We start from the raw sequence: 16,803 nt of genomic DNA, 5'->3' as shown, positions 1-16,803 counted from the left end.
GAAGGGAATTGAGGCAGATACTAACACTGTTTAAAATACATTTGAATAGAGACATGGATAGGGAATTTTTGGAGGGAACACGGACAAACGAGAATAGCTTAGATGGGGCATTTTGGTCGGCATGGGCGTGTTGGGCCGAAGGGCCTGTTTCTGTACTATACGAGCCTACGACCACGGTGGCACAGCGGTAGAGTTGCTGCCTTATAGCACAAACAACCCGTGTTCAATCCTGCAGTCTGTAGGGGGTTTATTTGTTTTCCCTGTGACTGCGTGGGTTTTCCCCAGATGCTCTGGTTTCCTCCCACACTCCAAAGACGTTTCAGGTTTGCAGATTAATTGGCTTCCCTAAAATTGTAAATCGACCCTAGTGTGTGTAGGATAGTACGGGGTGATCGCTGGTCGGTGGTGACTCGGTGGGCCGAAGGGTCTGTTTCTGCGCTGTATCTCTAAAGTCCACAATCCTTTCCTCAGGCCCCTCCATCCCTGCCAACAAACCTTTTCTTTGCAATAAAAAAAATAGATTTGTGATGCACCAAAATCTGCTTCCCACTGATGCTTAAAGGGCCTGCCCCGCTTGGCGATTTTTTCGCTGACTGCCGGCGTCATATCAGTGTCGCCAAAAGATTTCGAACATTTCAAAATCCAGCGGTAACAAAAAAAAATGTTGCGAGATTTGAAAAAAACACCGCGTGTCATGTTGAGTATAGGAGCAGGGAGGTTCTACTGCAGTTGTACAGGGTCTTGGTGAGACCGCACCTGGAGTATTGCGTACAGTTTTGGTCTCCTAATCTGAGGAAATATATTATTGCCATAGTTGTACAGAGAAGGTTCACCAGACTGATTCCTGGGATGTCAGGACTTTCACATGATTGAAGACGGGATAGACTCGGCTTGTACTCGCTAGAATTTAGAAGATTGAGGGGGGATCATTATAGAAACTTACAAAATTCTTAAGGGGTTGGACAGGCTAGATGCAGGAAGATTGTTCCCAATGTTGGGGAAGTCCAGAACAAGGGGTCACAGTTTCAGGATATGGGGGAAGGTCCTTTCTCACACAGAGAGTGGTGAATCTGCGGAATTTTCTGCCACAGAAGGTAGTTGAGGCCAGTTCATTGGCTATATTTAAGAGGGAGTTAGATGTGGCCCTTGTGGCTAAAGGGATCAGGGGGTATGGAGAGAAGGCAGGTACAGGATACTGAGTTGGATGATCAACCATGATCAAATTGAATGGCGGTGCAGGCTCGAAGGGCCGAATGGCCTACTCCTGCACCTATTCTATGTTTCTATCATACGTCACCACGCCACGTCAGCGCCGCTAATTTTTCGGTGACCTGATACGTCAGTCAATGATGCCGGCAGTCGCCGAAAAAATTGCCAAGTGGGACAGGCCCTTAAATGTTTTCATTCTATGTGTACCTGACCACACTCATGCTTACAACAATAAACGTATCGAAAACTGTCAAGGATCACCAATGACTTATCCATGTTTATATATATCAGGAATAATATTGTTGCCTTTTAGGGCTTTGGTAATATCTGGATGAAAAAGACTTGACCATCGTCTCCCGTGAAAGATCGAACAGATTGACGTTACCAACAGCAGCAGCTAATGAAAACTTTGTTGAAATAAAATTTTCAAAGCTCATCAAAAAGGATTTGATTACATCAGGGCACGGCCCAAATAAATCATTGGGCCTAACACTGCACATGAAGATTCGTGTTGTAGGTTATAAAATATTTAGCTGTGTTCATAAAATATGCAATGGTAGAGTTTACGCTGAAGAGATTTTTATTCCCACGTTCCTCACTAATAAAGGATATTCGAGAAACAAGTGTTGGGTGTCAGATTGGAAAACTAGTTCTTGGAGGGAGAGAAGTTAACACTGGCACCATCTGCTCCGACATGCACTGAGGAGACCAGTGTGGTTCAGAATGTCCCCTGTGAGAGATGGAGGGGACTGAACTCTTTAGACTTTAGAGATGCAGCTCAGAAACAGGCCCTTCTGCCCACTGAGTCTGTGCCGACCAGCGATCACCCCGTATACTAGAACTCTCCGACACACTAGGAACAATTTACAATTTTTCTTTACCGACACCAATTAACCTACAAAGGTTAATGTTAGTTCAAGGATGCACTTCAGCCTTCAAAAGGTTAATGGCAATTCATTTTCCGAATACATAGAGGTTTGCAGGTTAATTGGCATCGGTAAGATTTGTAAATTGTCCCTCGTGTGTGGGACAGTGCTAGTGTACGGGGTGATCGCTGGTCAGCACGGACTCGGTGGGCTGAAGGGCCTGTTTCCACACTCTATCTCTAAACCAAACTACAAACCTGCACGTCCCTGGAGTGTGGGAGGAAACCGAACACCCGGAGAAAACCCACACAGTCACAGAGAGAACGTACAAACTCCACACAGGCAGCCCCCATAGACAGGATCGAACATGGGATCACTGGCGCTGTAAGGCAGCAACTTTAACGGTGTGCCACCGTGTCAGCTTTGTGATGGTGGCAGAGTGGTAGACAATAGACAATGGTGCAGGAGTAGGCCATTCGGCCCTTCGAGCCTGCACCGCCATTCAATGTGATCAAGGCTTTGTAGTGATCAGCACAGCTATTACATGAGCGTGAGAGGCTGCTGGAGAGGTGGGTGGGATGTACTGGGCTTTTACATTTCGATGATAACACGCATGTTATTCATATAAATGCATATTTTTCCGCATATACTAAAATTTACGAAACATTGCATTAAATATCTAGAGCCGCACATTTACCATCATTCTGTTTCATCCAATATCTCAATTTATTTTCGCAAAGGTTAGTCGTTTTTCGTTCCAGAATTACAGAATTTATCCCTCACAACTAAACATAAAATTCTATCATAAAAATGATCATCTTCCCCAGGGAAGATGTCTCAGAAGGCTATGGAGGCCAAATCAATGGATATTATTAAGGCAGAGATAGATAGATTCTTGATTAGTCAATAGACAATAGACAATAGGTGCAGGAGTAGGCCATTTGGCCCTTCGAGCCAGCATCGCCATTCAATGTGATCATGGCTGATCATCCCCAATCAGTACCCCGTCCCTGCCTTCTCCCCATATCCCCTGACTCCACTATCTTTAAGAGCCCTATCTAGCTCTCTCTTGAAAGTATCCAGAGAACCTGCCTCCACCGCCCTCTGAGGCAGCGAATTCCACAGACTCACCACTCTCTGTGAGAAAAAGTGTCTCCTCGTCTAAATGGCTTACTCCTTATTCTTAAACTGTATCCCCTGGTTCTGGACTCCGATTAGTATGGGTGTCAGGGGTTATGGGGAGAAGGCAGGAGAATGGGGTGAAGAGGGAGAGATAGATCAGCCTTGATTGAATGGCGGGGTAGACTTGATGGGCCGAATGGCCACATCACTTATGAACTTATAAGAGACATTAATATGGGAGTTCTTCGTTTCATCTTTCCACAAAACATTGACAGTTTGATGAATATTATTGTGGTTTGAGAGAGTTATAGAAAGTAATATTTAGAAGTTTAACCAGTGTAAAATGTGCCATTTGATGCCATTTATGCATAGAACTAGGGAATAAAGTGAATCTAGAATGCCATCTATGTCCTATGTGCCATAGTGCTTATTAAAATATTGCATGTGCATTTGTAATCTGTAAACACACGTATATTTTTCAGATACTTTTTTTAAACAGCAGCATTAGCTGAATGGTAGCAAACTATTCCAATGTTGGGATTGTAGCTATTTTTAATCTGAGAATGTGCACATTAGCTTATTGAAAGAATGCGAGGCATTTGATTGATGGTACACTGAAACATAACATTGTAAGGCAGCTAAAACTAGTCATGGTTTAAAGTCTCCCGTGTACCAATTCCATCATGTAAACATTCTACTTCCTATCCCTATCAAAAAATGCACAATCACAGAATAGCTGGGTCTCAGTGGGAGGCCATTCAGCCTGTAAAGAATTTACTGGCCCCTTGTATCAACTGATTCTAGTACCTGAGCATCTTCCTACAGCTCTGTAGGTTTGTACGTGAAATGAGCAGAATTAGGCCATTCGGTCCATCATGTCTACTCTGCTATTCAATCATGTCTGATCCACCCCTCCCTCCTAACCCTATTCTCCTGCCTTCTCCCCATAACCGCGGACACCCATACTAATCCAGAATCTATCTATCTATGCCTTAAAAATTATCGAATGACTTGGCCACGACAGCCTTCCGTGGCAATGAATTCCACAGATTGATGACCCTCTGACAAAAGAAATTCCTCCTCATTTCCTTCCTAAAGGAACGTCCTTGATGGATTCAAGTGAGAGTTAGATATAGTTCTTAGGGCTAACACAATCAAGGGATATGGGGGGAAAACAGGAACAGGGTACTGGTCTTGGATGATCAACCATGATCATATTGAATGGTGGTGCTGGCTTGAAGGGCCGAATGGCCTACTCCTGCACCTATTTTCTATGTTTCGATTTTTCTTTGTCCTTTCCTCATGTGGTTAGATAGATTATGATGACATTAGTTATTTCCTTTCAGATACATTTACTGCTCCCTTTTAAATACAATAATTGATTCTGTCTCCACTGCTATTTATTGCTGGCATTATATTCCAGACCAGACACAAGAAAGGTGTTCCCAAGCACCTCATATTTCGCTTGGGCAACTTACAACCCAACAGTATGAATATTGATTTATCCAACCCTTCCACTCTCTCCCTCCCCATCCATCCCCCACCCTAGTCATCGTAGGATTTCCACTGCCATCCTGCTTAGTTTCACTATTTGCACCCACTCATAATCACCTTCTCCACAGCCAACAATGGACCATTGTGGGCTCCACCTTTCCTTGATCAGCTGACTGGCTTTGATTTGTTTTTCCCATACCTTTCATCCATTTGTCCTTTGCACCTTCCCATACATCCCGTTTCCTTCTTCCCAGACTCTCAGTCTGAAGTCCTGAGTCCTTTTCTCCAGAGAATGCTGCCTGTCCCATTGAGTTACTCCAGCATATTGTGTCTACCTTCAGTATGCAACCAGCATCTACAGTTCCTTCCTACACCTTTGGTCTATCAGTTTCAATCCACATATCTTACCCAAGGAAGCTATGGACCTGGATGTAATAGGCTGAAAATCTCCAGGCAGAGCATCACTCAGTGAGCTAGTCAGATCTATATTGGTTCAAAGTCAAATGTTAAATGAAAATCAAAGAGATAAAATACACGATTGAAGATGGGACTAAAAAAGAATATTTCCATAAAGGTGCCATTTTATTTATTGCGTCATTAAAAATATTTATAGTGCAAGACTGGAGAGTATAAGGGTTGTGAAGTTATAATACAACTTCATAAATCCTAGCATATCTCCAAAGAACTTCATAGAATGTAACCATCTTACCTCCCCCCTCGACTCCATTCAAGGACTCATGCAGTCGTTCCAGGTGCGACGGAGGTTCACCTTCATCTCCTCCTACCTCATCTATTGCATCCGCTGCTCTAGATCTCAGCTGATCTGCATCGGTGAGACCAAGCGTAGGCTTGGCGATCGTTTCGCCGAACACCTCAGCTCGGTCCGCATTAACCAACCTGATCTCCCGGTGGCTCAGGACTTCAACTCCCCCTCCCATTCCGAATCTGATCTCTCTGTCCTGGGCCTCCTCCATGGCCAGAGTGAGGACCACCGTAAATTGGAGGAACAGCACCTCATATTCCACTTGGGCAGTCTGCACCCTAGCGGCATAAACATTGAATTCTCCAATTTCCGGTAGCCCTTGCTGTCTCCTTCCCTTCTCAGCTCTCCCTCAGCCCTCGGGCTCCTCCTCTTTCTTTTTCCTTTCTTCTCCCCACCTCCCACCCTCCACCAGTCTGAAGAAGGGTTTCAGCCCGAAATGTTGCCTATTTCCTTCACTCCATAGATGCTGCTGCACCCACTGAGTTTCTCCAGCAATTTTGTCTACCTTCCTTCCTAAAATGCTCCAGTTGCCACAGTATAAGGACATGATTACACTGGAGAGGGTACTGAGATTAACCTGCATGTGAGGGGGGAAAGGTGAGGGGGGAAAGATTTAATAGGAACCCGAGAGGTTACTTATTCCACACAAAGGGTGCTGGGTGTATGGAACGAGCTGTCGGAGGAGGTAGTTGAGGCAGGGACTATCGCAATGTTTAAGAAACTTTTAGACTGGTACGTGGATAGGACTGGTATAGAGGGATATGGGCCAAACAGGGGTGAGTGGGACGAGTGTAGATGGGACATGTTGGTCGGTGTGTGCAAGTTGGGCCAAAGGGCCTGTTTCCAAGCTGTAAGACTGTACAGTGCTGGAGCAACTCAGTGGGTCAAGCAACATCTCTGGAGAATATGGATGGGTGATGTTTCTGGTTGGGACCTTTCTTCAGTCTGATGTCCAAGATGGAACATTTCAGCTATCAGGACGGACTGCATAGGTTGGATTTATTTTCCTTGGCGATGAGGTGTCAGAGGCTGCGATGTACAATATTATGAAGCCTGTAGATAGGTTCGCTATTAGGAAAGATCCCCCCAAAATAAAGGCATCTAAAACTAGGGGGCATAATTTAGGATAAGAGCTGAAAGGTTTAGAGGGGATCTGAGCAGGAACCTTTTGACCCAGGGGATTGTTGCAATCGGAGTGGGTGATAGAATCAGATGATGATCGATCTCTTGTGGCCTCTGCTGCTTCTGCAAAGATCCCGCTATTCCTGGCTGGGCTTGTATTCACTGGAATTTAGAAGGATGAGAGGGGATCTTATAGAAACATATAAAATTCTTAAAGGATTGGACAGGCTAGATGCAGGAAAAATGTCCCCTATATTGGGAGGGGGGGTCCAGAACGGGGGGGAGTGGTCACAATTTAAGAATATTAAAATTAGCCCATTTAGGACTGAGATGAGGAAAACCTTTTTTCACCCAGAGATTTGTGAATCTGTGGAATTCTCTGCCACAGAAGGCAGTGGAGTCCAATTCACTGGATGTTTTCAAGAGAGAGATAGATTTGGCTCTTAGGGCGAAAGGAATCAAGGGATATGGTAAAAAGCAGGAACGGGGTAGCGATTTTAGATGATCAGCCATGATCATATTGAATGGCGGTGCTGGATCGAAGGGCCGAACGGCCTACTCCTGCACCTACACGTCTTAGAGAATCATAAAGTCATAGAATAGAACTGGTCGAGCTGCTTCCCCACAGCACCACAGACCCAGGTTCGGTCTTGATCCAAATGGTCTACTCCTGCACCTACTTCCTATGTTTCTATGAATAAGTGACGTTTCAGCTCGAGACCCTTCCTCAGTCTAAAGAAGGGTCCCGACCCGAAACGCCACCTATTCCTTTTCTCCAGAGATGCTGTCTGACCCGTTGAGTTACTCCAGCTTTTTGTGTTTATCTTTAGTATGAACTGGTGATCTATGGTCGGTGTAGACATGGTGGGCCGAAGGGCCTATTTTTGTGCTGTATCACGAAACTACACTAAATTGAACTTCAGAGGTATTTAGATGAGCAGCTGAACAATGAAGGTGTGGGAGGCTACACAGCAAGTGCAGGGAAATGGGATTACAATAGCATGGTACTTGGTAATTGTTATGAGGACGTGCCGTTCTGAAGGACTCCACGAACTACATTGCTCCACTGATTGATAAGGCGAGCCAACAGATTAAGGATAGGTCATGAAAATTCACAGGTTGAAGTGGATGTCAACCAATTGATTACTAAACCAGTTACCAAGGGATAAAGAAACACAAAGTGCTGGAGTAACTCAGCAGGTCAGGCAGCATCTTTGGAAAACATGGATAGGTGACGTTTCGGGTCAAGACGTTTCACCAGTCTGAAGAAGGATCCTGACCTGAAACGTCACCTTTGCAGTCCTCAAGAGTTACTCCAGCACTTTGTATTTCTTTTGTAAACCAGCATCTGCATGTCTTGTGTCTCATATTATCCAAAGGTGCTGGACCACTGAGTTCAAAATAGGAGATTCAGTTCCTTTCTTCGCAGTTTGGAAGTTAAAGTTAATGTATCAAATGTATCTGAGATGAAAAACATATATCGCCAAAGACAGACATGAGACGCTGGAGTAACTCAGCGGAACTGGCAACATCTCTGGACAGAAGGAATAGGTGACGCTTCAGGTCGAGACCCTTTTTCAGACTGAGAGTCAGGGGAGAGGGAAACCGGAGATATGGAAAGGCAAGGTGAATTCATTTGAGAAGATCTGGGGAAAATGGACCGTTTATTTGAGCCATGACACCAATTAGATAAATGCCGAGCTAGATATGGGAAGATTGTGTTATATTGAACTAGATGGTATCTTTGTATGAATATTGAATTATCTCCAGATAACTAATCAGTGTAACGTTTTTTCTTTTTTAATTTGGTAAGTGAACCACACGGTCTTATTCCAACTTTTTACTGATTTACTTCTTTTTTTCCCCCTATCTACTTATTTTTTTATTTTGATTGTTGTTTTTCTTATTTTGTTTTATTTATGGTGATAGTGTTGCACTGTTTTGTACATATCTCTTAAAAATCAACAAAAATTTAAGTGAAAAAAAAAAGGAAAGGCAAGGTGTGAAAATGATAGATCAAAGCAGACGATGTTCAAGGAAGTGGCGTTTCAGGTCGAGATCTTCCTTCAGGCTTATTCCTTTTCTCCAGAGATGCTGCCTGACTCGCTGAGTTTCTCGAGCATTTTGTGTCTATCTTCAGAGTAAACCAGCATCTATAGATCCTTACTACACAATAAGCCTTCAGCTGGTAACATTCACCACACGCTGGTTGACCATCTCCTACAAAGAAGAATTTAATCAACCTCACCTCCGCTCAATGGCATCACTGCCACATATCCTAGAGCGTACCACTGATTGAATTTGTAACTGGATAGTCACTTGGACCATAGCTGTAAGAGTAAGTCAGATAACTCAGTATTCTGTGCAGGAAGGACCTGGAGATGCTGGTTTACACCGAACATAGACACAAATTGCTGAAGTAACTCAGCGGGACAGGCAGCATCTCTGGATAGAAGGAACGGGTGATGTTTTGGATCGAAAAGGAGGGTCTCAAACTGAAACCTGATGTTCATATCCCCAATTTCCCTTCATTATCACCTCTTGATAACAATCGACCACCACGCACACAAAAGCTGGAGTAACTCACTGGGTCGGGCAGCATCTCTGAAGAAAAAGGATGGGTGACGTTTCGGGTCGGGACCCTTATTCAGACTGAAAGTAGAGGGGAGGGAACTGGAGGTATGAAAGGGCCAGAAAAAAAGCAGGGCCGGCAAAACAGATGACCAAGGAAGGGTGGAGCCCACAATAGTCCATTGTTGACGTCTGTAGAAGAGTCTCGACCGGAAACGTTACCGATTCCTTTTCTCCGGAGACGCTGAGTTACTCCAGCTTTTTGTGTGCGTGGTGGTCCATTGGTATCAAGAGGTGAAAATGAATGGGAAATCGGGGATGCGGACAGTGGGACTAGTAGGATGACCAAGGTGCCAGGGATATTCCACTCATGCATGCTTGCTTTCTGCACACTGACAGCAACACATCAAGAGATAAAATAATTGCATTAATATGTAGGGAAAAGATCACTGGGGAAACAGATTAAATGGAAGAAATCAACAAGAATTCCGTGCTGTAATTGTTATATGGTTATATGGTTATAAGATAGCGGTACCAAGGAGCCTGCTCAGGAACGATAGGCAGAATAGCCTCCATCCAAACAGCTATCATCACCACAAGACTTGTAGGAGCAATGGTATATTGAAGGACCTACCCTAGCAAATGCAGATTTAATTGAGAAAGTTGAGTTGTAATTGGAGCAGTCAACCCACCAGTGCGAATATTGATTTCTCTAACTTCAAATGACCCTTGCATCCCCTCTCTCGCCGTCCCTCACACACACTAGTCATCGCACTAGTTCCACTTTCGTCCTGCTCAGTTTCGCGGCTTGTATCACCTGTTGTCATCTTCCCCACAGCCCACAATGAACCATTGTGGTCTCCGCATTTCCTTGATCATCGTTGCTGGCTTTGATTTGTCCTCTTGCATACCTTTCATTCATATGTTCGGTGTAACTTTTCATATCTCTGGTTTCCCCCTCTCCCCTGACTCTCAGCCTGAAGAAGGTTCACGAGATTGATCCCTGGGTTGGCGGGACTGTCATATGAGGAAAGATTGAAAAGACTAGGCTTGTATTCACTGGAGTTTAGAAGGATGAGGGGAGGATCTTATAAAAACACATACAATTATAAAAGGACTGGACAAGCTAGATGCAGAAAAAATGTTCCCAATGTTGGGCGAGTCCAGAACCAGGGGCCCCAGTCTTAGAATAAAGGGGAGGTCATTTAAGACTGAGGTGAGAAAAAACGTTTTCACCCAGAGAGTTGTGAATTTATGGAATTCCCTGCCACAGAGGCCAGTGGAGGCCAAGTCACTGGATGGATTTAAGAGAGAGTGAGATAGAGCTCTAGGGGCTAGTGGAGTCAAGGGATATGGGGAGAAGGCAGGCACGGGTTATTGATAGGGGACGATCAGCCATGATCACCATGAATGGCGGTGCTGGCTCGAAGGGCCGAATGGCCTCCTCCTGCACCTATTTTCTATGTTTCTATGTTTCTATTAAGTGTCTCGAGCTGAAAAGTCACCTATTCCTTTTCACCAGAGAAGCTGCCTGACCCGCTGATTTACTCCAGCTTTTTGTGGGGACCAAGATATTGTCCTTCTATTGAGGTGAGATTCTGTTATTTATTGCATGGTGTATTGAAGATCGGGTTATTTATGAGCATCAGGGTTCAAGAGGGTGTTGCCTCGTTTGGTTTCACCCAGTTTTTCACCATCAAATACAATAAATGCATTAATCAATAAAATACAAATGTATAAAATGATGAGAGGAATAGATCAGGAGGATGTACAGAGTCTCTTGCCCAGAGGAGGTTTAAGGTGAAGGGGAAAAGAGTTAATACGAATCTGAGGGGCAACTTTTTCCACACAAAAGGGTGGTGGATGTATGGAAAGAACTGCCAGAGGATGTAGTTGAGGCAGAGACTTTCCCAATGTTTAAGAAACAGTTAGATAGGTACATGGATAGGACTGGTTTGGAGGGATAGAGAGAGAGAGGGGGAGAGATAGAGGGAGAGGGAGAGAGAGTGTTCTCTCTACATTTATAGTGGTGACATGTGAAACCCTGTGAGCAGACTACTCCGGTAACACTGCAGATGCCCGTCCGCCCGTTCTCAAGTGTCTCTGTGTCACTTATTTAGCAGAAGGGGGGGGGCGGGGGGAGCAAGTTTAAACCGGCTTACAACATCAAGGGCCGACACAAAATGCTGGAGTCACTCAGTGGGTCAGGCAGCATCTCCAGAGAGCAGGAATGGGTGACGTTTCGGGTCGAAGAACCTTCTTCAGACTGAGAGTCAGGGGTGACACATACATGGGGAGAGAGTTGGGGGATCTATGTGATTCTTTCCTGCTTTAAAAATCCCCCCCGACTCAGGTAGTGCAGTGGAGAGATAAGTTTATTTGGCCTTCTATCACAGCAATGTGATGGATGTTTATGTAAATTATGTTGTGTCTTGGGTCTATTTGTTTGTAATGTATGGCTGCAGAAACGGCATTTCGTTTGGACCTCAAGGGGTCCAAATGACAATTAAATGTATCTTGTATCTTGTAGGTAGACAAAAATGCTGGAGGAACTCAGCGGGTGAGGCAGCATCTATGGAGCGAAGGAAACAGGCAACGTTTCGGGTCGAGACCCTCTCAAGTGGAGTTATAGCTTTCTCCCCATATCCCTTGATTCCTTTAGATCCAAGAGCTAAATCTAACTCTCTTTTGAAAATGCAAGGGTCTCCGCGGATGCTGCCAGACTTGTACTCGGCTCAAGTTTCTGCAGTTTCCATGTGAGCGGGAGTTCCATCCCCAAGCAACTGAACAACCTTGGCCAAACTTCGCCTGGTCTTTTACTCATGGTATGGAATAGGGAGACCCCCACCCCCTTGAGAAAATGTGGAGGGTGCTGGTTTAAACCGAAGGTAGACACAAAATGCTGGAGTAACTCAGCGGGACAGGCAGCATCTCTGGAGAGAAGATATGGGTGACGTTTCGGGTCGAGATTCTTCTTCAGACTGAGAGTCCTGGGGGGGGGACTACAGATATAGACGGTGATGTAGAACAAATTAATGATATATATGCAAAAAGGTTACGACGCTAAAGGAAACAGGCCATTGTAAACAGGAGGACATGGGTTTAAGGTGAGAGGGGAATAAGATTTGATAGGAGCCCGAGAGGCAACTTTTCTACTCAGTGGGTGATGGGTGTATGGAACAAGCTGCCACAGGAGGTAGTGGAAGAAACTGTCAAGCAACATTAAAAAACACATCTCGACATGAACATTGATAGGAAAGGAGTAGAAGGATATGGGCCAAACGCAGGCAATAGACAATAGGTGCAGGAGTAGGCCATTCGGCCCTTCGAGCCAGCACCACCATTCAATGTGATCATGGCTGATCATCCCCAATCAGTACCCCGTTCCTGCCTTCTCCCCCTATCCCCTGACTCCGCTATTTTAAGAGCCCTATCTGGCTCTCTCTTGAAAGCATCCAGAGAACCGGTCTCCACCGCCCTCTGAGGCAGAGAATTCCACAGACTCACAACTCTCTGAGTGAAAAAGTGTTTCGTCTCCGTTCTTCGTTCTTACCCCTTATTCTTAAACTGTGTCCCCCTGGTTCTGGACTCCCCCAACATCGGGAACATGTTTCCTGCCTCTAGAGTGTCCAACCCCTTAACAAGCTTATATGTTTCAATGAGATATCCTCTCATCCTTCTAACCTCCAGAGTGTACAAGCCCAGCCGCACCATTCGCTCAGCATATGACAGTCCCGCAAATTACAAATTAACCTTGTAAACCTACGATGCACTCCCTCAATAGCAAGAATAGGGAAATGGGACTAGCTTGGATGGGGCATCTTGGTCAGCATTGGCGAGTTGGGCCGAAGGGCCTGTTTCCGTACTGTATGCCTCTAAACTCCACTATCCCAAGGGCCGTCTGCCAAGTCTGGAGGGCCCCGATGCTGAAAGTCGCCTGGTTATTCTCTCCATAGATGCTGCCTGACCCACTGAGTTCCTCCAGCGCTTTGTGTTTGACCCAAGTCTTGTCAACCTTCTCACAAACGCTAAAGCAGAATACACCATGACTCGGACAACCTAACGCCACCAAATAATGTATATGTGTGGGAAAGAACCGCACAGATGCTGTACCGGTTTAAATTGAAGACAGACACACAATGCTGGATGGAGTTAGTTCAGCGGGACAGGCAGCATCTCTGGAGAGAATGAATGGGTGAGAGACCCATTCCTTCTCTCCAAATCATTTCTACAGTCCCGTTTTAGCATAAACACATCCAAAATTCAAACACAAACTCAAACCCAAACGCACTGTGGAATTCCACGGTTTGATTTGTTTGCACGGGATTTGCGAATGGTATAAATCGCCTTGGGAACAGGTTCTGGTTCTGACCGAGGGAACCACAGCGCCAACTCGTCGCCGCCTCTCCACTCTCGCCGCTTGGAGCTCCGCCGCCTTCTCGCCAGCTAACACGTCCCGAAGCTGCTCGGAGTTACTTTTAGAATCAAGGCTCCCTTTCCAACACGCGTGCACTCGCTTACACCCAAACAGGCCGATGGAAGAAAATCCCATCTACCGGACTTTGTCGGAAGAAAGGTGAGGAAGAGAGGCCGGGGATAGGCACAACGTGCTGGTGTAACTCAGCGGGACAGGCAGCGTCTCTGGAGAGAAGGAACGGGTCGAGACCCTTCTTCAAACTATAACCATATAACAATTACAGCACGGAAACAGGCCACCTCGGCCCTTCTAGTCCGTGCCGAACACTTGCTTTCCTAGTCCCATCTACCTGCACTCAGACCATAACGCTCCATTCCTTTCCCATCCATATACCTATCCAATTTATTTTTAAATGATAAAATCAAACCTGGCGCCACCACTTCCACTTTAAGCTCATTCCACACAGCTACCACTCTCTGAGTAAAAAAGTTCCCCCTCATGTTACCCCTAAACTTTTGTCCCTTAATTCTCAAATCAAAACTCATCTATCCCCACCCATATCTGACTTGAAGGCTCTCGACCCGACACGTCACCTATTCCTTTTCTCCGGAGATGCTGCCTGACCCGCTGAGTTACTCCAGCACTCTGTATCCTCCCCTTCCTTGTCTCTGTGGTGAAGGAAGAGCTCTGGACCGCACGAACTCTCACAGTTATAGTGTCATATACAGTGTGGAAACAGGCTCTTCGGCCCAACTTGCCCACACCGGCCAACATGCCGCAACTACACTAGTCCCACCTGCCCGCGTTTGGTCCATATCTCTCCAAACCCGTTCTGTCCATGTATCTGTCTAACAGTTTCTTAAACGTTGGGACAGTCCCAGCCTCAACTACCTCCTCTGGCAGCTTGTTCCATACACCCACCACCCTTTGTGTGAACAGGTTATCCTTCAGATTAAATCCTACATTAAAGCATTAACTCCTGATTTAATATATTAAACACACACAGCAAACACACACACAACCCCGCTGTCCTTTTTAGGCGCCGGCCCTTTAGAAGAGAGGCTTTATCAAGTCGGTCTCAAGGTAACTTGCAGAACCACTCACGTATTCCATGAGACAGCAGACCGGCCGAATGGTCTCCTCCTGTGTGGGTTCTACTAAATGATCTTGGCTGCATCAGAAGCCGCGCAGTGTTGTGGTACTATCTTCCATCTTGCTGGCGAGCCCGAATTTAGCACCGTCCACAAAATCACCTCTAGTGTTGAGAATCGCGTTACGTTACATGGTGGTTCCCAGCGCTAGAATATCTCGGACTTTAGGCAGAGAGAGGGGGAGGAAAGACCGTGCGTCTCGTTCACTCGTTGGAAACTTTTTGCTAACTCCAGTTCTCGCACCTGTCCCACGCGACCGGCGAAAGGGGGTCGGTTTAAGCTGCTGCCCTCTCCCTCTCTCCCCCCCCCCCCCCCCCCCCCCCCTCTCTTTCTCTCTCTCTGTCTGTCTCTCTCGCTGTCAGACTGAACCTAACGCCGCTGTAATCCCAGACCTACAAAGCGATCTGGCCGAAGAAGGGTCTCGACCCGAAACGTCACCCATTCCTTCTCTCCAGAGATGCTGCCTGTCCCGCTGAGTTACTCCAGCATTTTGTATCTCCTGAACCCAGGGCACCCTTGCAAACCAGCCGGCTCGAAACAAGGGGTGTTTATTTTTTTGCGTAAAAAACGGGGGTGCTGAGATTCTGCTGAAGTTTCTGCTGAAGGCCGTGGTGTGAAGGCCGTGGTGGAGGAGGAGGAGGAGAGGGTTCCGTGTGCGGTACTCACCCTTGGATGGGGTTCGCTGGTTACGGATTCTCCGCAGGTCGTAGCCATTTCTGTCCATTGCTCGCTTCTCGCGTCCGCCGGCCCCCTCGCCGAGCGCTGTTGGCAGAAAACAGCCAGTTCCCTTTTTAGGGTCTGTGTCCGTACACACACACACAATAAGGCAACCTTTTACGCTTTCCCATGCTGTTCCCCTCTCGCCTCGCCACTCCTATAACCCCCCCCCCCCCCCCCCCCCCCCCCCCCCCCCCCCCCAAATCCCAATTCTGGGAGGGAGTTGAGTTAGTGCTGGCTGCTTCACGCAGCGTTTCCAGGGATCTCCAACACGGGCGCAGTGAATTTCAAGGCACAAATGCCCACCTTCACCTCTTCTGAATCCTCTGAATTTGCAGTCGGCAGGGCAGTACTCTGCACATGGCCACCTTTGCGTCCTTGTCAGCTTCTCCTAGCAAACAATGATCGATTCTACATGTTCCCTCATTTTCCATCTCTTTTGATGTCCCGTTTTCACACCCTGCCCTTCCTCATCTCTGCCTCTCAACTTGGCTCCCAGTCTGAAGAAGGGTCTCGACTCGAAATGTCACCCATCCCTTCTCTGAGATGCTGCCTGACCCGCTGACTCCAGCATTGTGGTTGTTCGTGTGAACCTGTGAACCTGTGAGACCAGGCATTTGGGAGAGAGGGGTACCGCCGTTCCGCTTTGCCCACCACCCCTCCAACCTGCCCTCCCACCTCTTCCCTCTCTCCGGGGCTCAGACGCGGGTGCTTTGGAAGGACTTTGGTGAAACGATTATGTTGTGTTGCTTCCGCTCAGTTGTAAAATAAAATAACTTCACCCGAGTTATATAAACACTAAATAACTTATTTAAAGGTGGCCTTAGATTATAGAGTCACTGCCTTGGAGCGGTAGAGTTGCTGCCTTACACAGCGCCGGAGCCCCCGGTTCGATCCTGACTACGGGTGCTGTCTGTACGGAGTTTGTACGTTCCCCCCGTGACCGCATGGGTTTTCTCCGGGTGCTCCGGTTTCCTCCCACACTCCATAGACGAGCAGGTTTGTAGGTCAATTGGCCTCGGTAAATTGTCAAAGTGTGTAGGATGGTGTTAGTGTGCGGGGATCGCCGGCCGGCGCGGACTCGGTGGGCCGAAGGGCCTGTTTCCGCGCTGTGTCTTTAAACTAAACTCAAACGACTAGATAGTGTCTTGTCCCTTCAAATCCCCCCTCCCCCCAGATTCAGTCTATTACCTAGAAGAGTCAACTCGGGAGCTCCTTTTGCCAATTAATCTCCAGAGTGGATTTAGTTTAGAAGGACGTTTCTTTATCTCCGCTGCCACTTCTGCGCGGCGGAGTTTCATGTCCATCTGCACAACATACACAGCCACAAAGGGGGAGGTTATCTCCGGTTAATGAAAGTGGATCCGGGAC

General features: G+C 46.6%; 1 protein-coding gene across 2 annotated transcripts in view; it reads right to left on the bottom strand.

Moving 5' to 3' along the window:
* Positions 1-15,577, bottom strand: part of ano1a (anoctamin 1, calcium activated chloride channel a) — a 183,746-nt gene extending 168,169 nt beyond the window's left edge. Inside the window, exon 1 of one of the 2 annotated variants that reach the window (XM_055649204.1) lies at positions 15,382-15,577. In XM_055649204.1, coding sequence (XP_055505179.1) covers positions 15,382-15,439 — 58 coding nt within the window. In that variant the 5' untranslated portion in view covers positions 15,440-15,577. Of the gene's footprint in view, positions 1-14,668; positions 14,988-15,381 lie in introns of those variants that run through there. The other variant, XM_055649203.1, reaches the window with a different exon arrangement.
* Positions 15,578-16,803: the final 1,226 nt, after the last annotated feature.

Source organism: Leucoraja erinacea, chromosome 18 (genome assembly GCF_028641065.1).
Source record: "Leucoraja erinacea ecotype New England chromosome 18, Leri_hhj_1, whole genome shotgun sequence".
Taxonomy (NCBI): domain Eukaryota; kingdom Metazoa; phylum Chordata; class Chondrichthyes; order Rajiformes; family Rajidae; genus Leucoraja; species Leucoraja erinaceus.
Note: the sequence above shows the minus strand (reverse complement) of the source record. Positions and strands in the feature narration are given on the sequence as shown.